The 27881-nt window shown below is 41.9% G+C and overlaps 1 protein-coding gene across 4 annotated transcripts; it reads left to right on the top strand.

The window, feature by feature from the left end:
• pcnx2 (pecanex 2) lies at positions 1-27013 on the top strand. 4 transcript variants are annotated; one of them, XM_017710415.2, is made up of 34 exons: positions 1-416; positions 1876-2078; positions 3260-3407; positions 3506-3539; positions 4328-5443; positions 6993-7134; positions 7883-8025; positions 8262-8340; positions 8481-8616; positions 8791-8933; positions 9013-9166; positions 9253-9285; positions 9380-9551; positions 9772-9882; positions 9964-10055; positions 11689-11798; positions 11912-12017; positions 12133-12225; positions 12443-12593; positions 12864-13005; positions 14088-14265; positions 14753-14861; positions 16712-16841; positions 17255-17313; positions 17405-17620; positions 17768-18021; positions 19310-19543; positions 19903-20006; positions 20150-20309; positions 21023-21253; positions 22722-22996; positions 23091-23254; positions 24918-25336; positions 26584-27013. In XM_017710415.2, the coding sequence occupies exons 1-34, from the start codon at positions 264-266 to the stop codon at positions 26737-26739; spliced, it is 6150 nt and encodes a 2049-aa protein (XP_017565904.2). In that variant the 5' UTR covers positions 1-263; the 3' UTR covers positions 26740-27013. The 4 variants fall into 4 exon arrangements, with proteins under 4 accessions (XP_017565904.2, XP_017565905.2, XP_017565906.2 ...); XM_017710416.2 differs by having other exon boundaries at positions 20165-20309; XM_017710417.2 differs by having other exon boundaries at positions 3260-3374.
• The last annotated feature ends 868 nt before the right edge of the window (positions 27014-27881 follow it).

A 27881-nucleotide genomic window follows, 5' to 3' on the forward strand; every position in this document is an offset into this window, starting at 1 on the left:
TTCCCGCATGGCTGACTGGCTGCTGGTGTGGAAGACGCTGTGCATGTTCCGCAGAACACTGCTCGGTTTATAATGGCCTGTAGGATCAGGACGACGAGCTGCAAACGCGTTCTGAAGTCCTACGTGGTTGTTAACGTTAGCCGTGAAGATGTAACATCCTGGGGAAAGCCTCGGAGAGAGGGGGAGAGAGACTGAGGCCGGTTCGGTGGTCTTCCACAGCATGACTCGTTTTTAGCGTTAGCCGACAAAAAAAAAAAAAAACCATGGGCTCACAAGTGGTACAAACGCTACGACAAGGGGTGTGGGCATCACTGACCGGCGGATGGTACCATGACCCGCACCAGAATAAATTCAACAATTCCTGCCACCTCTACCTTTGGCTCTTCTTGCTGGTGCTGCCGCTGTCTCTGCATTTGGTGAGTAACCGGGGACGTTAGCGTGCGCGCTCAGGTCGACGGGTGCGCGTCGTCCACTGAGGTGGGACGTGAACATGAGTCAGCCGTTAGCATCAGCGGTCATTCACCCTAAGCGACGGAGAACCAAACCGAGGATATTTATTAGTATAGAGCCAACAGTGTGTGCTGTTCTCAGTGTTCCCGGGGCCTGACCGGAGCTGCTGGGCTGGCAGCAGGCGGGCATTGGCGCATTATTCCTCTGCATGCTGTGTGCAGGTGATGGATGGATGGATGGATGGATGGAAGGATGGTGGAGCCTAAGCTACCACTGCAGCCAGGCAGCCTCAGAGCTGAGCAGCACATGTGTTCACCCTGTTCTCCCACAGGGCTTTACCAGCGAGCTGGAAAAGGCTTTAAGACTAAACGGAATTTATTGTTGATTTATAACGTGTTTGCTATGCACAGTTCTCCCAAAGGACCGCGCACATACACCAAAAGACTTTATTTGTTTATTTGTTTGTTTGTTTGTTTATTACAGCACGTTTTCGTTGCACAGTCTTCCTAAAGGGAATTACAAATAACAGCTTGTTCTTCTATGACCAACACATTAAATATAGTGTTTTTTTTTTATTTTTTTGCTTTGCATAGTGTTTGCGTGTAAGTGTGTTTAGTCTTTCCTTTCCTTTCTTTTTTCTTTATTTTTGTGCGTGAAACATGACCGTGTTTAAAGTACCATTTGAATCAGCCAGTCCAGTTCAGATACGCTTAACTCTTATAAGACTTTTTTTGGTGTTAAGCAATGCAAATATGATTTGTCATGCAGAAGGGCTGATTTCCTGAGCCGCCCTTTGGAAGCAATACGACAGGAATTCGTTAACAAGGGCTTTGAAAGGTGGGCGCCACCCATGGAGGCAAATCTGGTGATACCTTTGGGAGAATTTAATGCAAAAATATATATTTTTGTCACATTTATTCCTAAAACTACGACATACTGTGTTTTCTCTGCCTCTGCTGGAACTAAAATCACACTTTTCTTTACCATGTATCGAGCGTGTTCGCTTCTAAGGTGCATTCCTTTGTATTCCTAAAAGAAAACCTAAACACAAAATATATAACGAAGACAGTTCATCTAAAGTTTACATTCACAGCATTTGGCTGACGCTCTTATCCAGAGCGACTTACAACTTGATCATTTTACACAGGTAGGCCAAGGTGGTGTTAGGAGTCTTGCCCAAAGACCCTTATTGGTATAGTGTAGGGTGTTTACCCAGGTGGGGATTGAACCCCAGTCTACAGTGTAGAAGGCAGAGGTGTTAACCACTAAACTACACCAACCAAGTCCCTCACGAAAGTGCGTTCGATTCAGGGCATTGTCTTTGGGAGCTGCTGTCCTATGGGCACCTACTTGAACCGACATTTCGAAGTATTGCGCTTCATATGTTTATATCTGTGTGTGTTTACTCTTCCCCCTCTTCCTCAGGCTCTACCACCCACTACTCTGGCCCTCAGTATATACTGTGCCTCGGTGACGGCCTTCTTCATCCTCATTAAGATGGTGAACTATCGCCTTCATGTGATGTTTGATGAAGGCGACATTGTGGCCCAGAATAGTGTGTCTGACATCAGCAAAGGCGTAGACAAGAAAAGTAATGCCTCTGACTCCTGCCTGCCAGCCAACCTGAGGTAAGACGCAACAGTGCAGCTCCTCTGGTGGGAAAAAAGATCCATTATTTATTTATTTATGTACATTTTGTTTGCTCATAAATAATGAAACACCATTAGTACACATGCACACAAAGACATAGCCGCCAAGATTTCTTCTTGTTGTGAATGCTGCTGATGAACTTACACTGAAAGTATGTGGACACCTGACCGGCACACCTATATGAGCTTTTTGGACATCCCATTTCGAAACCACAGGCATTAATATCGAAACCCCCCCACCCCTCTGTGGCGGTAACAATCCTCACTCTCTTATGAAGGTGTTCCCACAAGATTTTGGAGTGTGTCTGTGGGAATTTATGCCCGTTCAGGGTCAGGCACTGATGTTGGACAAAGAAGGTCTGGCTTGCAGTCGACATTCCAGTCAATCCCAAAGGTGTCAGGGCTCTGTGCAGATGGCTCTGTGCAGTTCCTCCACACCACACTTGTCGTACCATGTCTTTATGAATGGAACAGGAAAGGGGCTTCCCCAAAACTGTTGGCACAAAGTTGGATGCATGTAATTGTCTGAAATGTCTTTGTATGCTGTAGCATTAACATTACCCTTCATTGGAGCTAATGGGCCCAGACTAAACCCTGAAAAACACAGATTTTACCATCAGACCTTTTTTACCATCAATGAATTACGATTCTTCACTTCAGAGAACACATTACCACAGCTTCAGAGTCCAGGTGGCATGCTTTACACCAGTTTAGCTGATGCTTGGCATTATCCATAGTGATCTTAGGCTTGTGTGCAGCTGCTGGGCCATGAAAAAAACATTTCATGAGGCTATAGATATTTGAATTTGCCTCCAGAGACCGTTTGGATCTCTGTATTGAGTGATGCAACAGAGGATAGGTTTTTTTATGCATCATCCACTTCAGCCCCACTCTGTCAGGTTGTGTGGTTTACTGTTTGTTGCTGAGCTGTTGATGCTCAGAGACTCTTCTATTTTACTATAATAGCACCTAAGGTTGACTGGGGCAGATCTAGTAGGACAGGAATTCCATGAACTGACTTTAGCAAAGATTTTATCCTTTGCCACATTCGAAGTTGCTGAACTTTTAATTAACTGGGGTGGTTAGAACTTCCGTTTTTTCTTGTTTTTCTCAGTCACATTGTACATTGTTACACTTCAGGACTAACTTTTCTTTTTCAGAAAGAGCAGCACAGTGCCTGATAGTGTTGCCATGACAGTATTGACTAGAAACAGGCCTAGTCCAGTAATACAAGTCACAGTGAAACAGACTGAAACAGACCCCGGACTGATTGGGGTTAGTGGTCTACGGTCTCATCATTCTTTGAAGGTTTTGCTTTTGAATATACTGTTCAATACAAGTCTTAATACAAGTCTGTGGAAAACTTTAAGTATTAATTTGTTTTATTTATCTTGATGAAACTGCAGGAGTGCCCAAAGGACGACTCAAAGAACACAGAAGGTATGAAACAACCATATTCATAGCACTGTATTTGATCAGAGTTTGTCAGCTTCTGAAAGTTCCCAATGTTTATTTTACATTTTCCCTGTAGCTGGTTTTACTTTCATCTGTGAAGTCTTTCAGATCATGAGACATTTCTAGCCTTTTTGATTGGTTTTAGATCTGACATGCGTGTCTAAAATGTGCTTTTGATGTGCTGAAACAGAAACAGTTCTAACGAATTTATTTTTAATGTAGCCCCCATTTTTTCAGCACAGAGACGGTTTCTTCGAGAGCCGTTTCTGTCTAAACGTGTGTAGCAGTAGACAAAGGACTGGAAAACGACTTCCAGACATGCCAGCTTATGTACCAAGTCAGTGTAGTGATTTGAGATTTGAGATAATGTTTTAAGGTTTATTGTCATTTATTCAGAATACAATGCATTCAGAATAGTCAGTGACTGTCAGTATGGCAGAGTGAGATGAAATATATACATTAAACTAGCTGGTGCATCCACTAATAATGTCTGGGATAGATTTGGGGGAACGTTGTGAAAGTTTTAGAACTAAGCGGTTAGTTTATTTGGTAAAAAGAAAATGCCAGCACAGTACAGTAATGTTGCAATATGACAAAGCATATTATGAAGTCCTAGTAGTATCTTTCATCTAGCTTTGCCCTGAGTTCTTTCCTAGCAGTGTCCATCAATCAGCCCCTTAAACTCTAAGCTTATTATCTAGTTATTATTTTAGGCTTATTTTCCAGTAACTACTAGGTTACTACTCAGTAACAACAGTGTGTGGCTTTTGCAGGCCCAGATGACACTTCCTCTCAAAAGAGGTCCAAAGGGAGAAGAGAAGCTGAAGAGAGACTAACCCCAGAAGAGGCATTCAGCCCAAACACTGACCAGTCTGCACCTCTCTTGCAAAGAGAACAGAGGCAGCAGACTCATCTGGATACAGCTGATGAAGGCCTGCCTCCTTCTGCTGGCAGTGAGGAGGAGAGTGATGAGGAGGCAGACAAAAAAAAAGAACCAACTGTGGACCCCAACAACAACAGCTCATGTCCAGAGCTCATCCGACAAGGTGAGGAGCAAGAGGAGCCAGAGGAGACTTACTGCTCGGACGAAATTGCTGTGGTGCTGGTGGACAACTCGGGCACGTCGGCTCATCTTGATGAGAGTGACACGGTGAAGATCATCATCACTATGAGCTGCGACCCGCAGACAGCGGCCGAGCTGCAGGAGTCGGTTAAGCTCAGCATTTTGGAGTCTGCTCAGTCTCACCTCGCCCAGCAGGAAGTGGCCGGTGGAGACTGTTCTGTCAAAATCCCTGTCATTACCTTTGATTCACCCCATGAAGAGGAGGATGAGGTATGTGCCAAAGAAGGAAAAGAAGATGAGCCAATTCCTAGTGAGAAATGTGCTCAGCAGCAGTCTGTGGACCATGAAAGCCATGTCTCTAATGAGCCGATTGGCCCAAAACCCACCCAGGATGGCCAGGAAGCTTCGTCCAATGAATACGAGTTGGAGAACCCAAGTCCCCAGCTGACTTATAACAGCTCCTCTGGCATTGATGTGCGCTCCCATCCGGATGAAAACGATCCGACTGAGCTGAAGTCAGACACTGACGGATTCCTACAGATCCCTTCTGGTTTCAGAAGGGTCGGGGCAGGAGGAAGGACACATGTAAGGGGACTCAGCATTGACAGTGGAAGGGACGCTGTCCTGATTGGAAATAGGGACAAAGACAAGCCACAAACTATGACTTCCTCCAAATCAGACCTGGAGGCCAAAGAAGGCCAGCTGCCCAATGAATCCAACTTTGTGGAGTTTGTTTCACTGTTGGAGTCCATTAGCAGTACCAGGGGTGGTGGAGGAAAGCAGGTAGAGGATGCAGCGAAGGAGGATGAGAAAGCCAAAAAAGATGGTAAATCTTTTTTCTTTTGTGGGCATTTTCACCCCAGTGTGAATGGAATGTCATGCATGAGTCTTCCTCGGATGGAACACGTCCAGTTGCAAAATTAAGATTAAGAGACACTTTTTAATCCCCACAAATGGAGAAAATTCACCTCCGCATTTAACTCATCCGTGAAGTGAAACACCACATGCACAAACACACTAGGGGGCAGTGAGCACACTTGACCGGAGCGGTGGGCAGCCCTATCCACGGCGAACGGGGAGCAATTGGGGGTTAGGTGTCTTGCTCAAGGACACCTCAGTCATGGACTGTCGGTGCTGGGGATTGAATGGGCAACCTTCCGGTCACAGGGCCGGTTCCCTAACCTCCAGCCCACGACTGCCCAATAATGAATAATTAATACATTGAATTTGATCAAAGATGTTATTTCTGCCAAGCACAGTGAGAAATTATATAGTCTTATTTTGAGACCGCTGCTCATGCCTGATATTTACATTTTGTGCATCTTCCCTTTGCTAAAACATCAGCATTGAGCCTTCTCCTGCGATGTGTGAAGAGTTGGGAGAACAGAAGGATCCAAGACTACTCCTCCTTGAATACCTGTACATTCCTGCATGACTTTAGGTTATTAGTGGGGCTTAATTTGGGAAACTGGCAGCTACATTGTTCAGCCTGATACTGTGGTTAGTGAGACAGTTTTTATAGGTCTGAAGGAATGCTTTGGTCCAGAATTATCCGAAGTCAACTCAGCTTTACCCCTTGCCAACAAGGCAAATGCAAGCAGTATTTTGCTCCAGAATGTCCTGGTACTTTGTGAAATTTGTGATACCGTGTAGCCTAACAAAGTTTTCAAGACAGACGGAAGCAAATCACAGCCTGTAAGCTCACAGTCACCATCATACGTCACAGTGGAGATGCTTTGTTTTAACCTTTTTTTGTGCCAACACCACATGTGGTGGCTGAAAGGTTCTGCTTAGGTCTATTCTGACTACAGCAACCCGTTCCACCAAATTCCCAATAATGTTAAGCAAACTCTAGAGCTTACATTTGGTGTTTGATGAGAGTAAGCATTCTTATGGCAAGCCTTCCTGCTTGTTGGTGTGGTACTGACGTCTATTCAAAACCCCAAGATGAAGCTCTGTAACTGGGGCCAATTTACATGTTAGCTGTTTTAAGGGCATCACATCTCCAGCTGCTTAAAATGTCTTTATTATTTCTCTTATAGTCGAGTTGAGGTTTTCCAGGTATTTCCCCATTGTTTGATTTCTGAAGGATAACAACGTTTTATTCCATGCTCTGACCTTCAACTTGTCGATGGAGAAGACTGAAATTGTCACAGTGTATTTACACATCAGCGAAACAAGAAGTGATGGATCAGGTCAAGTTAAAAAACGAGATATAGTTGAGAAAATTGCAGTATTATATTTAATCCATTTTGTCTTATCATTCAGAATGCTAACATTCCAAAATAAACGGGACACTTTAAGTCTTTCTTCTTCTGTTTATGTGTGGTATTTATACCGCCTTGTGGACTGATAACTGTTTGTGTTCTTCTCAGAGGAAGCTAAGGTGGCTGTGAAAAACCTAGAAAACGGAGATATGGCTGGACAGCAGGACCGTCCAAACCCCCCGAACAGCCTGGCTACAGACACACTGCGCACCATTCCGGAGAAACTGATTCCAATTGTCTCTCCTGATAGGTAGGAATGATAGATTCTTAGCAGGAAAGATTTTTAACTAGTCATTTGAAGAGCTGAATGAGATACATTATTTATGTGTTCCATATATGTGGACTTTAATGTGAAGTTACTGTTGCTGCTTATTCATGGGCTTGAATATTTTGCTAAAATACCAGTTCCATGGATGTAAAATTTCTCTCATAACTCCAACGGCATAACTTCACTGCATTGAATAATTTATAGTATATCATGAATAACACATCTTAAGGTTAAAAACAGAATATAGATGATAGCTATTGATAGAAATAAGCTACACAGACAGATTCTGTTGAATATAATTGTTATTATAGGATTGTGGAGGGATGATAAGACAGTAACCAGAGCATGATGCATTTATATTTAGTAGTAAATAGATGAATGCGTAGACAGATCACGTTAATTTATGGTTGCATTGTTTGCAGCAACAGTTTTGTTTTCATAAGACCCATGATGTGTCACAATCCATGCGTTTGCTGTTTTCTTTTATTTCCATGCATTTGCCTTTAGGCAATGCACCCAATTCACATTTTGTTTGTTGTAGCATAATAAGAGTGTGAAATCTGATGTATCTGGTATCTGAAGTTTGTAGTTAGCTTAAATAATTGTGATCATCTCAAATAATTCAACGATCATATAAAATAATTGCAATTATGGGATTATGTAATAATGTCATAGGCTGAATTAATGTCTGAATCATATGCTTCTGAGAATTTTCTTTTTACTCATCCAGTCCTCAGACTGATAAGGAGAGGGATCCAGATTATGACTCTCTGCCATCTCAGACGTCCCAGTCAGAAAGCTCCATGCTGCAGGTCATCTGTAGACCAGAAGCAACATCCAAAGAGGAAGCCTACACCTTTCACACAGTCCACAGTAAGTGACAAGTGCTGACCAAAAAGGGTCAGTATGTGGCTCCCCACTTCAGTTCCTCACTCTCAGAACTACATAACATTCATATTATTTCTTTCATGGGTAGTTGATGAAATATAGGTCTTAAGATTAATAGATGAATTATAAGTCTTGAGTTCAGGAGGTTCAAAATGACAAACCCGTAGCTCTGGTGTTACTGTTTAAATGAGGAACTAGGCTAATAAATATGTGTTTTTCAGGGGACAGACCTCGAAAGCTGTACAATGAAAGAGCATTAAATTTACCTCTTGGAGCTGAACTCATCACAGGCAACATATGGTATGATGGAAAGTATCATATATCATGGAACCCAACCCATCATACTCAAAAGCAAAATTTGAACAAATTGAGACAAATTGAGTTTTAGTAAAACAAATAACATTTAAAGTGCGTGTTTATTGTTATCGTTGCTCTGTTAGTGATCTCCTCTCCACATCTTCAAACTCTGAGTGCCAGGATGGGTTAGCAGGTGGGCACTCTGACTGCCCATTCCAGCGTCGCATCATTCCAGCTCACCGGCTCCGTCCCAGGCAGACCCACCCAGAGATCTTCCAGGCAAGTAATCTCCCTCTCCAGCTTCTCTAGAGGCCACTGAACAGGGTAGCTTAAAATAGACTGGACGGCTGGAAAGCGAATTTTTTAACAGTTAACACTGAAAAGAAGGTCGTCTATGATTAGACGCAAAATGAAATACGTTGATTTTAGTGTGGTTGTGTTGGTTCCCTGCAGGAGGAGGACTCACTTGACGAGTCCTCTGACACAACTACTCAGGAAAAGCCCTCTCGCAAGCTCTACTATAAGCTCAAAGTTTTTCCTGGGAAATGGATTAATATCTTATATGATCGGTTAACCTTGCTGGCACTACTAGACAGGTGAGGAAAAAAAGCTGTTTTAGAATAACTCGTACACGTATCATCTGAAACGTAAATAAGCATTTTCATTCTTTTGCAGGAATCAGGATGTGAAGGAGAACATGGTTGCAGTGTTCTTAGCATTCCTGGTGGCTTTTCTAGGGTTTGTACTCCTGAACCAGGGCTGTTTCAAAGACTTTTGGGTTTTCCAGTTTTGCCTCGTCATCGCTAGCTGTCAGTACTCATTACTGAAGGTAGTGTAGTAGGTGGTCTTTTAGTTCATTTTAGTAAATATCGACCTGGTGTTTCACTTTAGGCTAAAAATGCTCATATTTTGCAGAGTGTTCAGCCTGACGCAGCTTCACCTATTCATGTGAGTTCAACAGAAACACACTGAAGAGCACTGAATATAGTGATTAGTGAGGTTCACTTGGGACTAACAACCTCTAACGGCTGTTCTTTTTTAGGGACATAATCAGATTGTTGCCTACAGTCGAGCTGCATATTTCTGCATGTTCTGTGGCCTTATTTGGATTTTGGAGTCTGTGCTGAAAAGACCAGACCTTCCAGTGTCCACCTTATACGGCATTACAATTGTAATGTCAGACACCCTCCAGACTGTGCAAGATATTCTGATTGGTAAGTTCTGTACCAAAGGTGCAAAGCGTGATACATTTACATGGTGAAGTATTTTACTGTGGTAGGTAGGCAGCTGAAGGCTTAGTGCAGTGATGTGAAACTAAATGCTACTTAATGCTCCTTTAAGAGAGGAAGATGACAGTATTTTGGACTGCATATGTTTGAAAAGTGAGTGTTTTTCATGCACATCTGTATTTGAACTTTCTTTTCTTCTTTTTAGGGTTTACATACTGCTTCCCAATAAGCTTTCTTCTTGGCCTTCTCCCACAAATCAACACCTTTTTTATTTACTTTTTAGAGCAAATTGACATGCACTTTTTTGGTGGGACAGGTTTGTATCAATTTTCTAGAACTCAGTGCAAGTTATATATGATGTAAGGATGTCGTCGTTGATTGCCCTTTTTCTGCTTAGCTGCAACTGGACTCTGCTCAGCCGTGTACTGTATAGTGAGGAGTCTGGCGGTGTTAACCTTACTGTATGGATTCTGTTTTGGTGCTCTGAAGGTATGATTTTAAAAAAAGTACCATTTTGGAGAGATGAGGTTTTGTTCTGACAGTGACGACATATTGTCATAAACACATAATGATATATCTTTACAAAGATTCATGAATTCATGAGTGTAGATAAATGCTGCTTTATTACCACTCTCACAGGCTGGGTTTAGTGTTTGTGTTTAGTGTGTATTCTTCTTCTTCTTTCGGCTGCTCCCTTTAGGGGTCGCCACAGCGGATCATCTGCCCTATCCACTGCCTCCTCTACTTTCACACCAACCATCTCCATGTCCACCTTCACTACATCCATAAACCTTCTCTGAGGTCTACCTCTTCTCCTTCTACCCGGCAGCTCCATCTCCAACATTCTTTGCCCAATATATCCACTATTCCTCCTCAACACATGTCCAAACCATCTCAACCTGGCCTCTCTGCCTTTATCTCCAAACTGCTCCACCTTCACTGTCCCTCTGATCTGCTCATTTCTAATCTTGTCTATCCTTGTCACTCCCAACGAAAATCTCAGCATCTTCATCTCCGCCACCTCCAGCTCAGCCTCCTGTCTTTTAGACAGAGCCACAGTCTCCAAACCAGACATCATAGCAGGACGCACTACTGTCTTGTAAACCTTCCCTTTCACTCTCGCTGCTATCCTTCTGTCACACATCAGCCCTGACACCCGTCTCCACCCACTCCATCCTGCCTGCACCCTCTTGTTCACCTCTTTTCTACACTGTCCATTGCTCTGGATGGTTGACCCAAGATATTTGAAGTCATCCACCTTTACGACCTCTACTCCTTGCATCTTCACCTTTCCACCTGCCTCCCTCTCCTTCACACACATGTATTCCGTCTTGTCTCTACTGACCTTCATTCCTCTCCTCTCCAGTGCAAACCTCCACCTCTCCAGATTCTCTTCCACCTGCTCTCTACTCTCACCACAGATTACAATGTCATCTGCAAAAATCATGGTCCATGGAGCCTCCTGCCTGACCTCATCTGTCAACCTTTCCATCACCATTGCAAACAAGAAGGGGCTCGAAGCTGATCCCTGATGTAACCCCACCTTCACCTTGAAACCATTTGTCACTCCAACTGCACACCTCACCACTGTCTCACTATCCTCATACATGTCCTGCACCACCCTAACATACTTTTCAGCTACACCTGACTTCCTCATACAGTGTCACAGTTCCTCTCTTGACACAATGTAGCTCCTTCTGACCTTCTCTGTACTTTAGTAAATTATTATGCAACAGTACAGTACATTTTAAACGGTCTCTAATGTGGGTTTCCTTGCGTGTGACATACCGTCTGAAGAAAACCCAAATAACTAAACCAAGTAACAGTTGTCATCTGAAGAGCTGAACATGTACAGCATGTGCGTGTGGGTTGAAACTCACTCACGTGTGCACATTTAACAATATAGCCATGTTACTGAACTCCATAAGTAGTGTGGCCCAGGGATCTGTTTATGCTATTTTACATAAGTTTACACAACACTGTTATTTAAATGTAATTACCTGATTACATAATCATATTTTTAGTACATTTACATTTGATTTGCTGCATTCTCTGCATGCACGCCCAATAAATCAGTCATCTCCAAAGTCTCAGTAAAGTATCTCACTGTTTAAAACCTCAGGAACCATGGGATGAGCAACACATCCCAGCTCTGTTCTCTGGGTTTTGTGCCCTGCTGGTGGTCCTGTCATACCATCTGAGTCGACAGAGCAGCGACCCCTCAATGCTATTGTAAGCAAGTTTGTATGAGTAATGTGGTTTACCGGCATTGACACATGATTATTATCTAGAATCTGATCTTTCACCTCCATTTAATATGCTGCTTTTTTCTGTCACTGTCTAAGCTCTTTGATTAAGTCCAAACTGATGCCAGCACTAGGGGACAGTGAGGCGGAGGAAGTGGATACAGATAATGTGGACCCACTTCCAGAAAAGCTCAAAAGCTCAGTGGTGAGGACCACTGCTGGTAATGTAGTGCAGACACAGCGTGGCTGATAAGATTATTTGGAATAATTTGCATGAAACTCAGTAAACAGAACGTGCACTGCTGATTTTTCTTTCACAGAAAGAGATTTTGCTCTCAGATCTGGTTGTCTGCACTGTGGCGTCAGTTTTGACTTTTGCTGTTACTGCCAGTACAGTCTTCCTCTCTTTAAGGGTGAGTTTCTCTGATTTCAAAATAGTGACCTTAATGTTTCTTATGTAAATGACACATGTTCTAAAACATGCCAGGAGACACCATGTCATGGTGTATTTGTATTCAGAGAGCATCATGTTCTCTTGAAGTCATAAAAATGTGGTGCCTGTGAGATTGGGTTGGATTTTTCTGAGTGCTGCTAAAAATTTAAATATATTTCCCTGTGTTTTAAACACAGCCCTTTGTCACCATAGTGCTGTATGCCCTGGCAGCGACTGTGGGATTTGTTACCCACTATTTGATCCCTCAGCTGCGGAAACATCACCCCTGGCTCTGGATCTCTCATCCTGTGCTTAAGAGTAAGGAGTACTCCCAGTTTGAACCCACCGGTGAGTGTCAGTTGCAGTGAAATCAGTATGAATACCCCTCTCATATTCTGTTACCTGTCACATAAAATAGTATACTTTTAAAGGCTTACAGTGCACTTGTGATTTTTCATTTCTCTTGTACAAGTGAATGAAAGAATCTCATGTTCTGCTAATGTGGTATTAGTTTCTATCATGCCGAGCTTTTTAAAAAGTATGTATGCATTTTATAACCAGCTGCAATGCTTGAAGTAAAAAGTGCCTGACTCTGCATCTCTTTTGGCTGCTTTTTAGATGATGCTCAGTTGATGTGGTTTGAGCGGCTCTATGTTGGACTTTTGAGCTTTGAGAAGTACATTGTGTACCCTGCGATCATCCTCAGTGCTCTTACCAATGACGGCTTTGCCCTCAGCCACAGGAAAAGGCTGGGTATACAGTAAGTATCTGGGCAGAAGTAGATCGTATATATCTCCTCAGTTAAATTAGATCAGAGTCAGTTCAACTGGCTAAGCCAGGCATTATTTATAAGAAAGCTGTCTTATAGTTCTTTACTTCTTTGGCCCAGTGGGCCCTGTGTTCTTTATTTCTATAGACAACCTAAAAGGTTGACGCATCAGACCACAAAACATGTTTCCACTGTGCCGTGTTTCTGGCTGACATATGACATATGGCTTCCACTGTGCATAGTATAGTCTTAGCATGGATTTGCCCATGCAGCGCCGAACAATTTATTCCCAGGCCCGTGTGGTGATATCCATGCCAGAAGCCTGCTGGTTTTTTAATGCAATGCTGTCTAAAGGATCGAAGTTCATTCAGATTCAGATTCAGATTCCTTTATTGATCCCAGGGGGAAATTGCAGTTGTTACAGTTGCAGCCATTTATGTAAAAATAAAAATAAAAATAAATAAAAATAATACATTTTTTCATGGGAATTCATTCGTGGTTTCTGGTCTACACACAGAAATTTTTCAAGATTCCCTGAATTTCTTGATGAAATGATTAACCGAGGATGGTGAAATACATTAAATATTATTGCTGTTGTAATAAACTTTGATCTCTGCATTATTTGCTGATGCAATTCTTGCAAAGTGACAAACCTTGATCCATCTTTGCTCATAAAGGACTGATTTGTTTGAAGATTACCTAAAGTCCCAACCTTTTTGGAATTGCGTTTGAATTTAACAGAGCCCTTTATTTATGATACCTGTGACTAAATAGAGGTGAGATCTGAGGTCTGAGATATCTGAGGCTCGTTTGTGATTTCTGTTATTTATATGGGTATTAAAGGCAGATAATAATTGCAGTGTCACTACAGACTGTTTGTTAGCTTCAAGCTGGATTTTCACTGGACAGTTTGCATCTTTGTTATAACGCTGGTGCAGCAGTAGTGTTGCTAGCAGTCTATAGCGGTAGCTCTTGTGTCAGAGGCTCCCCTCCCCTCCTGATTCCTCTGTGCTTTGCTTGGCTGTGTCTTGCCCCTACACCTGAGTGGCTCAGGTGTCTGTGTCTCGCTCCAGCTGTGATGTCTTGTTGATGACAGTTGCTGGGATGAAGCTTCTGCGCACTTCCTTCTGCAATCCCAGCTACCAATTCGTCACACTCATCTTCACCATCGTCTTCTTTGAGTTCGACTACAGCAGTGCATCCGAAACCTTCTTGCTCAACTTCTTCCTCATGTCCATAGTCTTCCACAAGGTGAGTTCCACCAGCGCAGATAGGACATTTTTCCAGCACAGGCATAAAGTGTAAAGCTAAAGATTAAAGGCTACTATAGGTATGTAATATCATTTAATTAAATTTGGCTACCATTACATATAAATAATAACGTGTTAAAAGATGACATAAATAAAAACATGTAGTTATACGAGTTTCAGTTAATGCAATCAACATAAATGTCCAACATTATTAATTTCTCTTGGAAAAACAGATAACAGGCCTTTTAGACAAGGCCACCCTTGAAACTTTATCTTTCATTTTTTGGAGAGTAGTAGTTGACTTCATGCCATACATGTCACTGTGTGTATTAGATCAGCAGTACCTTTTGTTGCCAAGTAGTAGACTGTGATCATATTCATCCACTTTTACTGCAGTGTCAGCTCAGAATGTGTGTAATAGCTCCACCCAAAATAACAGTCTTCATTGTGTTGCACTGAGTCACAGTGAATTTTTGTTTTCGTTCCAGCTCTGGGATCTTCTCCACAAGCTACACTTCATTATGGTGTATATAGCTCCCTGGCAGATAGCATGGGGGAGTGCATTTCACGCCTTTGCCCAGCCCTTTGCTGTCCCACGTATCTTTACTGTCAGTTCAGCTGTGGTTCCTCATCCTCTACAACTGTTATTAAAAATAATTTAATTAAATATCCCCTTAAACTTCAACGGCTGTATGTAGGCCCACACTTCAATTACTCGCTCTCAGAACTATGTAACTTATTTGTTTCATAGTTGTTTCTGAATAACAAAATGAATAACAAAACCTTGTATCTCCATTTTTGTTGTTTTTCAGTACCTGTTGCTCTTTACATTGTATCTAAATTTCGTGGTGAATGGACGAAAATAAGCAGGCCAAAATTAGTCTGGTTCCATTGACTTACATTAAAAAGGAAAGCAGGTTTTTTCCTTCTCCTGTAATGTTAGCATTTTGGAGATGCGTGGTTTTCTTCCAACAACAGCGATATAGTACTTGAATATGAATAATGAATAATATGCCTGTAGTTTAATGGGCCCTTGGAAGCTGAAGTATATATTTTTTTATTAAGCTGGAGTAAACTAATATGTATTTAATTAGCTAAAGTATACTAATATCAAATGTATTTATGAAATTATAGATTTAAAAGTGGATTTTCACTGATTCTTTTACAGAATTTCAGCACAACTTGGTCATTGAGATGTAAACAGGAGTTACACAGAGTGGTTGAATGTGAAATGGTGCCTTGTAGAGAAAATTAATGACTCAAGATTTCTTTACAGTGGTGGTGATGGGAACCAGGTGTATCAGTGTCTGCAACACAAATACAACCAAAACTATCAGCCAACATACACATATATTCTAAGTTTAATATGTAATATTGATGATGGTTAATCTTTGCATGTACCCCTCCGCCATGAAAGCTTGTCCCAAAACTGTTGTAAAACACTGTCTCAGAAATTGAGCCAAGTATTTGTAATCATTTTATGTAATAATTATGTAATAGGCATTAAACGCTTCAGATGTCTGGTTCCTTTCACAGCCACTGCGAGCCATTGTGACTGAGTAGGTTTCTCTAGATCTGCATTTCACATCAAACTACTCTGAATGACTTTGTTTACGTGTGAATGATTTAATTATTATATTGTGCAGAAATGTTTAATTATTGTCAGAATTCATGTAGTGAGAAAACAGAGCGAGTTATGCATTTTGTATGATGGGTTTGACTCTTCATGGCTTTTTCCCATTTGTTTCATTGTGAAGAAATGACGGAAATGTGGCAAAAATGTAAAGAATGTTTTTTCTTTTCTCCGAAACCAAAACTATTCACAACAATAACTTTTCATCAGATTCAAAGAATAACACAATTTCTCTGCTGCAAAATATAAATCCAACTTGGTACTCATTGAATGTTTCAAGTGAGAATTAATTCATATCGAATGGCATCTTGCTGCTGCTACAGCTGCCAACTTTTAAGGCTTAAGCTTATGCTAATATAGGAAGCCTATAGAAATACAAGATCATTATAATAGTACTAATACTGTAATTACACACACACACACACACACACACACACACACACACACACACACACACACATATATATATATATATATATATATATATATATATATATATATGTGTGTGTGTGTTTATTAGAGATAGTTTTCCCTTTTGATTTCTTTTGATTTGCATGTAAATCAGTTTTTTTTTATTCAGCACTGATGACAAACAAGCTGGTTTATGTTTAACATGAGCCCAAATATTCTCTATATTAAATCTGGACAAAACTATCAGTTAAAACGTTTTTGCCCAGTAGTGTATATATAATATATTTTTTGTTTACAGTATTCGTTATTTTAGAAGGTGCCTCAGATCATGAGCATTGTTCTTCGTCATTACCTCTTTCACATTAGTGGAGATGTTTTGATTCTCCTTAACGGAGGAGTTCAGATTCTGCCATGCTGCTGCTGCAGACGTTAATCACCACACTATTCTACACCCCACTGAGCCCATTCCTGGGCAGTGCCATCTTCATCACCTCCTACCCACGGCCCGTCAAGTTCTGGGAGAGGAACTACAAGTAAGAGTCTGTGCAAGCAAGGGTGATGAAATATGCATGCCCTCTTTGCAGAATTATGTCTTTTAGCTTGCTGTGTACTCGAGTGACAGCACCGAGGCCTCTAGAAGCCTTTTTTCATGCTTTGTAAATGGCTGGTGTGATGTAGTGGTTTTATATAGATACAAGCTTGTAGGATGTTCCTGGGGTGCACCTGGGATTCTGTGTCTGGATCTGTAATTAAATGTTGATTAAGTTATTTCCAGCAGTGATGTCATGTAGCTGAGTGGCACAGTCTAAGCCAGACACTTGCCTATGACTTATTAATGTAGGTTGAGAAATTGCTGTTGCCTGTTTAAACCGAATGTTGTTTTTAGGTGAACTGTGTTGTGAACGACGTTGCTGTGGTGAAACTCTACCTTTTCTCTCAATTTCAGCACGAAGCGTATTGACAACTCCAACAGCAGACTGGTGTCTCAGGTTGACAAAGAGACTGGTGAATAACTTCTCAGTGTTTGATTAGTTTCATGCTTAATGATGGTCTGATGTTCTTTCAAAAATATGACAGGACATTGTGCTTCCTCCAGGCTGTGATGATAACAACCTGAACTCCATCTTCTATGAGTACCTGACGCGGTCACTGCAGCACTCTCTGTGTGGGGATCTGCTGCTGGGCCGCTGGGGAAACTTCAGCATGGGGGACTGCTTCATCCTGGCCTCAGACTACCTCAATGCCCTCGTGCACATCGTCGAGGTGGGCAACGGCCTTGTCACCTTCCAGCTGAGGGGCCTGGAGTTCAGGGGTAAGGCCTGTTTTTCTTCAGTCTCTTCGGTTCCAAACTCACAGTTCCTTCCACCAGACATCGTTTTGAAAGTCAAGGCAGCTGGTACGGAGACTACGCTTTCTGTTTGGTCACCTCTGGATGTTTCTCTTAATCCGTCTCTGTCAGGTACGTACTGTCAGCAGAGGGAGGTAGAGGCCATCACTGAAGGAGTGGAGGAGGATGATGGTTGCTGCTGCTGTGAGCCAGGTCACCTGCCTCACTTGCTGTCCTGCAACGCCGCCTTCAATCTGCGCTGGCTGGCCTGGGAGGTCACCACCACAAAGTACCTTTTGGAGGGCTACAGCATCAGTGAAAACAACGCTGCCACCATGCTGCAGGTTTATGACCTGCGCAAGCTGCTGATCACTTACTACCTGAAGGTATGATGGTTTATTCAAGTCATGACTTACATCACATTAGTCACCTCTTCTTCACAGCTTCATGAAAACACAGACACAGATTTCCAAAGCCACTTGGGTCGTGGGGGGCTCTGAAGCATGTCCCAGCGCATCGAGCAACACTGGACAGTTGCTCGATGAACACGTTCTCATAACCTCAGTGGAATTTTGACCCAAAGGCTTATGTGTGAATGCTTGAAATTTGTTTCTAATATGAATATAAATACTTAAAGTCTTTATTAGAAACTATTTATAAAACAAATACTTTGCTTTTAAATATTTGAATACACATTTTTGAAATGTGCAGTAGCAGCGAACAAGTGCTCAGCAAATCATTACTCTGAAAAAACATCTCCACAATAGTAACTGTACAGAAGACAACAACGTTCCTTACTTTGAATGCAAGTTAAAGCTAAAGAGATTTTATTCCAAATGGTTTTGGAGCATGTCTATTGGTCTATCCATCATCATCCTTTTCACACAATGTGAAGGACAACTGCTGTTTTCAAACGGTGTACAAAAATAAAACTGAGCGTGTGGAAAACCAAGTGGCTCCTCATGAAGCTGCTTTGAAGAAAGTCAAGACTGTGCGAAGCTCCAGCAACACAAAAGGTGGCTTCTTTAAAGGATCTAGAACATTTCTTTTGTGGTTACTGCCTGATTCCACGTGTTGTCTTTTTCGTTTTTATGTCTTCACTGTTATTCTTAAATGTTATTTCTAAATTTGTCCAGACTTTTATGGCTGGGACTGCATAATCACAGTTGACTGTACCACTTTACAATAGGGCTATCTTAATAACGGGTACATGCATGAGTTAATATTAGTTTATAAGTTTTATTAATAGTTATTAATTAGGTCATGAATACCTAAAGTGAGTAATAAGCAATTATAACACACATAAAAAGTGAGCTATTATGTCTGAAGAATATGATCATGTGATGATGATGATTATGAATGGGGCAGAGAGAAATAAGATGCCAATAAGATCTGAGGTTTGATACTGTAGATGAACGTGGGTTTATGTGATATAACTGCGATTTTGTGAACTAATTAATGACCATTTAAACCATTAATTAACACTTTAGAACTGTAGTCTTATTGTAACATGTTACCTAGTTTACTATAGTGCAGTGGCTTGACTAGTGAAATATGGAGATGGCATGCGAGGACTTTCCCTGTCATATTCCCTGTTTTCTTCTGTTAGGTTCTGGCTTCCTCACTTCTAGCACACCATCTGAACTCTTTGTCTTCCACTATTTCTGTCTTCAGAGTATCATCTACTATCTGGTGATCAACCCAAAGCTGCAGACATGGCTTAAAGAGCAGTCTATGCAGGAGGCCCTGCAGCCCTACAGTAAATGGCACCACATAGAGAGAGACCCAGCTGTGTTCAGTGTGAAGATTGATGAAGACTACGTTCACTGTCTGCAGGGAGTCACCAGGGCCAGCTACTGCAACGTCTATCTAGAGTGGATCCAGTACTGTGCCAGCAAAATGGAGGATGTGAGAGGATCTCATTTACTTTTTTAAGTATATTTCATGGTTTATTTATACTTAACATTATTTATATGTCTAATACAAAAGAAGGACTTTGTGTGTTATGAATCAGGAATGAAGTAGAATGCTTATAACTAGCTTGTGAAAGGTACAGTGTTTTTCTGTGTAGCACTGCTGGTAAATTCAGTTGTTGTAAATGATCAGATATTATACTTTGACAAAGTATCTCAAGTAAAAATACGTTTGATGTGTGGTATTCTGATTATACTGGATTTGGATTATATCTACACATTTTTTTGTGGCACAGACTCTTAATGGCCACCTGCTGTATACAGTGAAGTAAATGAGCTGTTCTTTGTCCTCAGCCAGTGGACAGTGATGAGGATTCTCCTCTGGTCACTCTTTGTTTTGCGCTGTCTGTGCTGGGCAGACGGGCGCTGGGCACAGCATCGCATAACATGTCAAACAGGTGAATTCTTGATGCTTTAGTACAGAGAACTTGTAACTCCCTTGTTTATACGAGAGGATGAACATGTAGATTGGTCCAGTAATGCATGATTATACAGGAGTAGTACTGAAACGGCACCGTCAGCATATCGTTTTCTCTCACAGTGGTTTTCTTTTTAGCTTGGAATCCTTCCTGTACGGCTTTAACACCTTGTTTAAGGGAGATTTCCGCATCGCGAGTAAGGATGAGTGGGTTTTTGCTGATATGGATCTGCTGCAGAAGGTGGTAGCGCCTGCGGTTCGGATGAGTCTGAAGCTTCATCAGGTAAAAACTGCTTACTGTGAGAGCGTTGAAAAAATGTGTGTGATGTGGTGCTGAGAGGGAAGGGAAGAGGAAAAGGAAAGGCATGAGAGCAGCCAAAACTGGTAAATCTTTTTTCCACATAGATACAATGCTTTACTAGAGGTCTTATACTTCAGATTCATAAACACTGCTTGTTAGATTGATACCGAGGGAAAAATTGCATATCTACTGCGTTTATGATGATTACCCATTAGCCACACCTAATAAACCTGCTTAAGTGAATGAGAGAAACAAGCTGGGTTTATCCAAACTTCCTATATCATCTTTGGGGGCAGTTGTGGGCTGGAGGTTAGGGATCTGGCCCTGTGACCGGATGGTTGCCGGTTCGATCCCCAGGGCCGACAGTCCATGACTGAGGTGTCCTTGAGCAAGACACCTAACCCCCAACTGCTCCCCGGGCGCCATGGATAGGGCTGCCCACCGCTCCGGGCAAGTGTGCTCACTGCCCCCTAGTGTGTGTGTTCACTAGTGTGTATGTGGTGTTTCACTTCACGGATTGGTTAAATGCGGAGGTGGAATTTCCCCGGTTGTGGGATCAAAACAGTATCACTCACTTACTTGTAGACTCCGTATTACAGTATAGACTGTGTTTTTTGCAATGTAACATTCTAAGTTTCTAAAAGAAAGTTCAGTAATATACACCCATACAATCTCCATGCTTATATTGATTATAGGACCACTTCACAAGCCTGGAGGAGACGGAGGAGCCAGCTGTACTGCATGAGGCCATCAGCACGTACAGAAGCAGTCTGGTAATCTGTGACGAGAGTGACCCCGCGTGGCGCAGAGCGGTACTGTCCAGTCGGGACACCCTGCTCACTTTGCGCCACATGGTGGACGACGGCACTGACGAGTACAAAATCATCATGCTTTACAAGCGGTACCTCAGCTTTAAAGTCATCAAGGTAAGGCCATGGGCAGCTTCTGTCTGTGCTACTGTTGATAGGTTGTGGCATTAGATTAAGGTTTAAACATACAACTGCAGAAGTTTATTTAAAGGCAGCATAATTTTCTCTCAGATGGCACAATTAGCGGCACTCCCATTAGAAAAATGTTCCTCTCAGTATGAGAGATGCATCTGATAGCATATGCAATACAAGTGTATTAGGATTAAAGAGTCCAATCCAATATCTATATTTTCTGATTAATGCAGCCACAAAGGTTAGACTTCCAGCATATTAACCACTAAAATACATCTAATTTAGGTAGATAAGCTAGGCTGCTAATTATTTAAAACTGCCATAGTAGGATCACATAATGTTTAGTATGTGCATAACGTAGCATCCTCTGAACTCTGAACACTGTTTTTGTCTACATTTTTAGAAATAACCATTCGTTATTAATAATTATTATTAGTTATTAATAACCATTCGACACCGTTTGTGTCTTGAACGTTCTGTCTCAAGTTTGCATTAGTTTCCTTTTATTCTTTCCACCAAATGTGTACTTCCAGGGAAAAGATATTACAGGTAGCTGCCGTGCTGTTTTCTTTTTCCCTCTTTAAAATGTTCCATGCTGCTGGCATTTAAACTGCTTATCTTCTTCTGAAGACCCATGGTCCAGACAGATTCGAGTGAGGGGGCCCCAATGGAGCACAGAAGCTGACCATGACTGAAAATAATTGGAAAAAGTTATAGAGCGCAAATCATCTTTATAGCATTTAAGGAAGAAGCATACAAGAAATGTATAATATTTACAGGAAATAACTTATAATCTATCACTTAAAACAATATGTAGAATTTTTTTTTTTTAAAGATTAAAAGAAGGTCCTGGCTGCACTGAAGCGCCTTGGCTGAGCCTAGCGTAAAGCTATAGATGAGCTATGTCATTCATTAGATATAGTTAAGATGTGATATTTGTTTGGTTAAGTGTCAGAATTACATTTAAGTTATGGAGGCCTGTTGTGTGCCTTGCAGGGAGTGTAGTCTTCTGGGCTTGTGAGTTTTTGTTTTGGCTGCTTGAAGCAGGTGTCGTTCACTAGAAGCACTCCTGGAGCGTTTTCATTCACATTAGGACAGCTTCTCACAACCTCGCAGCCCGTGCCTCACCACTTCTGGTAGAGGCGTTTGAAGATAAACACTTGCGTACAATCGAAATTAGGAATAATAAGAACACGGCCGATACCCAAGCCTAATCTGGACTGATAACCCAACAACAGGACAACCAGCTTCAGTGGTAAACATTTTCTCTGGTGATCCTAATGTCTATGGAGGTTGGTGCCATCCTCTAGACATGCCACCGCTGAAAACGTTGCATTCCTGCAAGTTGTGTGCTTTTAATGTGACCTATAGCAGTGGTGCAAATAGAGTGCAATGCCTTAGTGAAGGATCATAATTGCGTCTGGCTTAATTGCCTGTCCTCATGATTCCTCAGATCAATAAGGAGTGTGTGCGCGGCCTTTGGGCCGGGCAGCAGCAGGAGCTGATCTTCCTACGCAACCGCAACCCAGAGCGCGGAAGCATCCAGAACTCCAAGCAGGCTCTGCGCAACATGATCAACTCGTCTTGTGACCAGCCGCTGGGCTACCCCATGTACGTCTCGCCTCTCACCACATCCTATATGGGCACACACAAGCAGATGAGGAATATCTGGGATGGCCCCCTCAGTCTGGAGAGCATCCGTACCTGGCTCTTCTCCAGGTGGCTCCGGTGGGTATGAGCTGGGTTGTGTGATCTGAAGGCATGCTCTGTCTGAGTTCACTCAATTTCACTCATTCTTTGCTTTAACTTTTTTTCCCCTCAGTGTAAGGAAGGACAACCTGACTAGCTGTAACAGTGGAGTGAATATGGAGGATGTGGACTGTGCCGTATCCTCCGTCAGTCAAAACCACAACTCCATCACCTCCCAAAGCGTTAGCATGCACCTGGGCCGGCCGCGGAGCTCGCAAACCAGGCACCACAGCACAGGTCAGGTTTGAAATCACTGTTTTCAATAATATAAGTCCATTTTTTTCTTTTACTGTCTCATGTAAGACTAATAGGATTCTGACTTATATGAAATGATTTTAATCTGAGGCATATCAATTGAACATGAAAGTACTATACAGTTCTATGCACTCTCTTGGGCAGTGTGCCCAAATGACTGATTTTTGAAGTGAAGAGAAGTAAACACACCCTTTACAACAAACTACTTTCTGCAAGATGTTAGTGCACTTTATATTTGATTGACTTCAACAAAAATTGGACAAGCTTTCAGTTGTAAGGTCACTCATAAGGCCTTAATTGACTGGTTAGGCAGGTCAAAACTGGTTTTAGAAATTGTGAGCTGATGACAATTCCAGCGTTTCATAAAAATCTCTGACACTTCAAAACTTGTGCTAACATTCAGAACCATGGGTTCCTCTAAGCACCTCACTAAGGATCTGAAAAAATTGGGGGCAGTCATGGGCTGGAGGTTAGGGATCCAGCCTCGTGACCAGAAGGTCGCCGGTTCGATCCCCAGAGCCGACAGCACATGACTGAGGTGTCCTTGAGCAAGACACCTAACCCCCAACTGCTCCCCGGGCGCTGCGGATTGGGCTGCCCACCGCTCTGGGTAAGCGTGCTCACTGCCCCCTAGTGTGTATGTGGTGTTTCACTGCCCAGATGGGTTAAATGCGGAGGTGGAATTTCCCCGTTGTGGGACTAATAAGGGTCTCTTAATCTTACAATGAAAGTAGTGGATGCCAACAGAACAGAGGAAGGCTATAAAGCGATATTAGAGCATTTTCAGGTCAGAATTTGTCTAAAATGTCAGTACGAAATGGCAATAAAGGGGTATTATATACAGTACTGTGGAAAAGTATTGGCCCCTTCCCAATTTCTTCTATATTTGCATATTTGTCACACTTGAATGTTTAAGATCATCAAACTACTGTTAATATTAGACAAGGATAACTTAAGTAAACAAAGTGCATTTTTTAATGATGATTTTATTTATTGAAGGAAAAATGCTTTTCAGCCCTACCTGGCCCTTTGTGAAAAAGTATTTGCCCCCTTAGGCACTAAATCAGCTAGTTAACCAAATTCAATTGACTATTAGGTTTAATTTCACTGATCATGTAAAAGCTGCCTTGTGGCAAATTAACAACAATAGGAGAAATCAGGTGAGGGGCAAATACATTTTCACAGCACTGTATAGAAAGACTCTTAGCTCGCTACAAAGGGTCAAGGAGGTGTTACAAAGTACTGACTTAGTAAGATTTCCAAACTTGCCACAATAAGTGTTTTTTTCTGTTTTACACTTATATAAGGTAAATATGCTGTAGCATTTTAAAATTGTCTGCTGCAGAGGTTGTGTTTACTTCTTTTCATTCAATAATCAATAAAATATCTTTATTTGGACACACAACTATATAGATTTCATTAATTTTTTAATCAGATAATTAATAGTTATTCCCAACAACTTGAAACATTGAATAAAACATCAAAAATACTACTTTATAATAAATTTACACTGCATATGCTATTATTGAGTAAAACAACAATTATTAATATGATCGGTAATAACTTTTTAAATATTTGACAATACTGTGGACAAAATACACACACCACACATTCACAGTCTGTTGTGTGCCCTCTCCCTCTGCAGGCCGGCGGGAGTATCGTAGTCGTTCAGTTCAGCCTCAGGCCCAGCGGCCCCCTGTCACCAGCCGCTCTGGGCCCATCCTGGACAGCCAGCAGGGCTCAGGTTCGGGGGCGCCTGGGCTGATGCAGCGCCTTTCCAACAGTCAGCTGTCCTTCAACACCTCTTCCATCGCCTCCGTCTTCTCACAGGTTCCCCGTCTGTCCACAGCGGGTCCTCTGCCCACAGGTCAGCAGCGCTCCAGCCAAGCCTCGTCCTCCAGCTCCACACTAAGCCTGCTGTTCGGCAAGCGCAGCTTTTCCAGCGGTCTGGTCATCTCTGGCCTATCCGCCGCTGAGGGAGGCAACACCAGTGACACGCAGTCCTCCAGCTCCGTCAACATTGCACTGGGACCATCCGTCCGCTCCACGAGCAGAGCCACACAGGTGCAATGCAGGGACACACATTCAGGCTTATTGGATTGGATTAACCATAAGCATTAAAGAATGGATATTCAATTAACCATAAAGAAGAGAAAAAGGACTTTGACCAGTATATTTACTGTTAGCGATGCAACTAGTGTGGTACTCAGATCGGGTCTTTAGACCATAAACTAGTGCGATATTCAATAATAATTCAGCATCCAGTTACCTCAAATAATTTGGAATCTACTGTCTATCTGAAGTAAGTGGAAGCTGAGTTATTATTATTATTATTATTTATTAAACCATTCTTTCTATGCAACTTGCAGCCCACACAAACGACCAGAAAATCTTCTGCTGATTTAATCGATCATATTTTTTTCTGACTTGCCAAGCTTAGCTGATTTGGCAGCCACAGAGTGCTGGAGGTCAGGCTGAAGAGAGGAAAGCTGAGGTTCTGGCTCTACTCGACATGTTTAGACACCCATTAGATATCGTCTCCAAGTGACAGCGTAAATGGAAATTTAAACTATACATTCACTGTATTTCCTTCATTTCGGCTGTGCTTTGCACTGAATATATAAACATATCTATCTAGCATTTTGCCAGAACAATTATTCTAATTATTGTAACAAATATTGTACCAAATTTCTGCATAAAAAAAAAAAGCAGTACTGCTACGACCCACTGGGGGGACACAGCCCACAGGTTACATGTTTAAATAAAATCTGTTGTAAGGATCTAATTCATCCGTTCCAGGATCATTGTTGATGTTCATTGGCTCTAAAGTTGAAACATCATCTGTGAGCATATCAGATTGTTATTGTTACTACGTTTTCATTTATTATGCTCATTTGACTTTAGGTGATGACTTTGAATACGTTCTAAAGAAGAAAGGAACAGGGAATACCCTCACAATTGCTTCAGAGACTATAATAATAATAAATAATGTTTTTAGCTATACATTACTTAATCATCGTTTTATTTCAATCTTAATCTGGTCTTGACCTTCTCTCAGTCTCAGCCACTCTTGGACCAAGTCCTTGACTAGGACTTGACTGCTAAAAGTCTTAGTCTTAACTGAGACTAGAGGTCTTGTCTACAACACTAGATGCGTCATAACAACAGTGTGAATATTGATTTCAGCGTTTGAATGCGGCCATCTGCAACAGTTAATGCGCATTATTAGCCAATGAGTGTGATGACTTATTAGACTTACAGTAATAGAGAATGCAGTACTTATTAACTTTGTTTTTATTTGTTCTTACCAGTGGACATCAGAAGCCTATGAGAGTATAGATGCCACCTCCACAGCAGCCACAGGGCCCAAGGACAACACAGTGTCGGGCGATAAAGCCTGTGAACAGAGCATGGACAAGAGCCAGGAGGAGTCCAACTCAGCCTTCCAAGAGCCACCAGAGCAGTAAACCATCTGAGATTTCCACCCCCTGCCTAAGACATATTCAAACCAAAACACAGGTTTCCTATTCTAGGGAAACATATCATGGGACAGAGAAAGCTCAGGCTGCGGGCAAAAGCTTGTACTGCCATACTGGCTTTTTTGCCATAAACATTTCAGTATTCATGGTTAAATATGACTAAAGCAGTTTTAAAAAAAAAAAACCTGTTCACTTAAATTGCCTGTGCCACCCACTAATATGGGCACAGTGCTTTGCCCCACATTACTGTGCTAATATTTATGAATAGATGAATGAAAACAGTCCACGTGCTGGTGCTGAGGTCCTTTCCAACACATTGGTCTGACTCTAGTTTGTTAAAGCTCAATACTGAGAGTAATCAGTTGACAGTATGAGCTTTCGCCTGTGGTCAGTGTGCTCAGTAAGGGTGAGGTCCATCAGCAGTGAACCTCACAGAAAGGCACTAAATCCCCATTTGAGCATGTAGCCTCTTTTTGCAAAATAAATGAATCAACAGGTAAAATATGTGCCAAGGCACTACATTTGCCAAACATGGATAAGTGTTGGGGTGTATAAAGGACTGTTGGCACTATTAAAAGCCCTATCTGAGCTGAACAGTTTTATCTGGGGAAGTTCTAAAGGTTACGTGATTACCGATGAGATTGCTGAGTTTATTCCAGAATGAGTCTGCAGTGCGTGTAGTGATTACAGTCCGACAGTAACGTAGCGTGAAAGGCCTTCTGAACGTGGAGTTCCCTCATCCGATAGGAGTGACCTCGCATATTTGATGTAATAAGACCTGCTAACACATGCGGCCGTGTGCCATGTTGTTATTGTTATTGAACATCCTCTGGTAAAACGAATGTAGCTCCAATAGTGCTGAGGTCTGTTCCAATAATGGTCCCTCTCTCTAATGATGCAGGACAAATGAAGCAAAAAATGAGTATGATCTCTTGCAAAAAAACATCATCCTTGTTTTTTTTTACAAAGGAATGGCAAAAGCATCATAGTAGGTATCGCTGCTTTAGACAAGGCCTCAACATCATCGCCACTGTGTCACTGTTTAGTATTTGAGTGTCAGCGCTATTTGTTTGGTTCTTGAGGCATGAACACAACACAAAGAAGTTTTCTTCAAGTGAGCAGTATAATTG

This window comes from Pygocentrus nattereri, chromosome 5 (genome assembly GCF_015220715.1).
Source record: "Pygocentrus nattereri isolate fPygNat1 chromosome 5, fPygNat1.pri, whole genome shotgun sequence".
In the NCBI taxonomy this organism is placed as follows: Eukaryota; Metazoa; Chordata; class Actinopteri; order Characiformes; family Serrasalmidae; genus Pygocentrus; species Pygocentrus nattereri.

Excerpts from the sequence above, each read along its gene's own strand:
- pcnx2 (XM_017710415.2), top strand. The coding sequence starts at position 264 with ATGGGCTCACAAGTGGTACAAACGCTACGACAAGGGGTGTGGGCATCA. Across the intron at positions 9,286-9,379 it reads ACGCAGCTTCACCTATTCAT|GGACATAATCAGATTGTTGC; the intron begins GTGAGTTCAACA and ends GTTCTTTTTTAG. Across the intron at positions 20,310-21,022 it reads TGAGTCTGAAGCTTCATCAG|GACCACTTCACAAGCCTGGA; the intron begins GTAAAAACTGCT and ends TATTGATTATAG.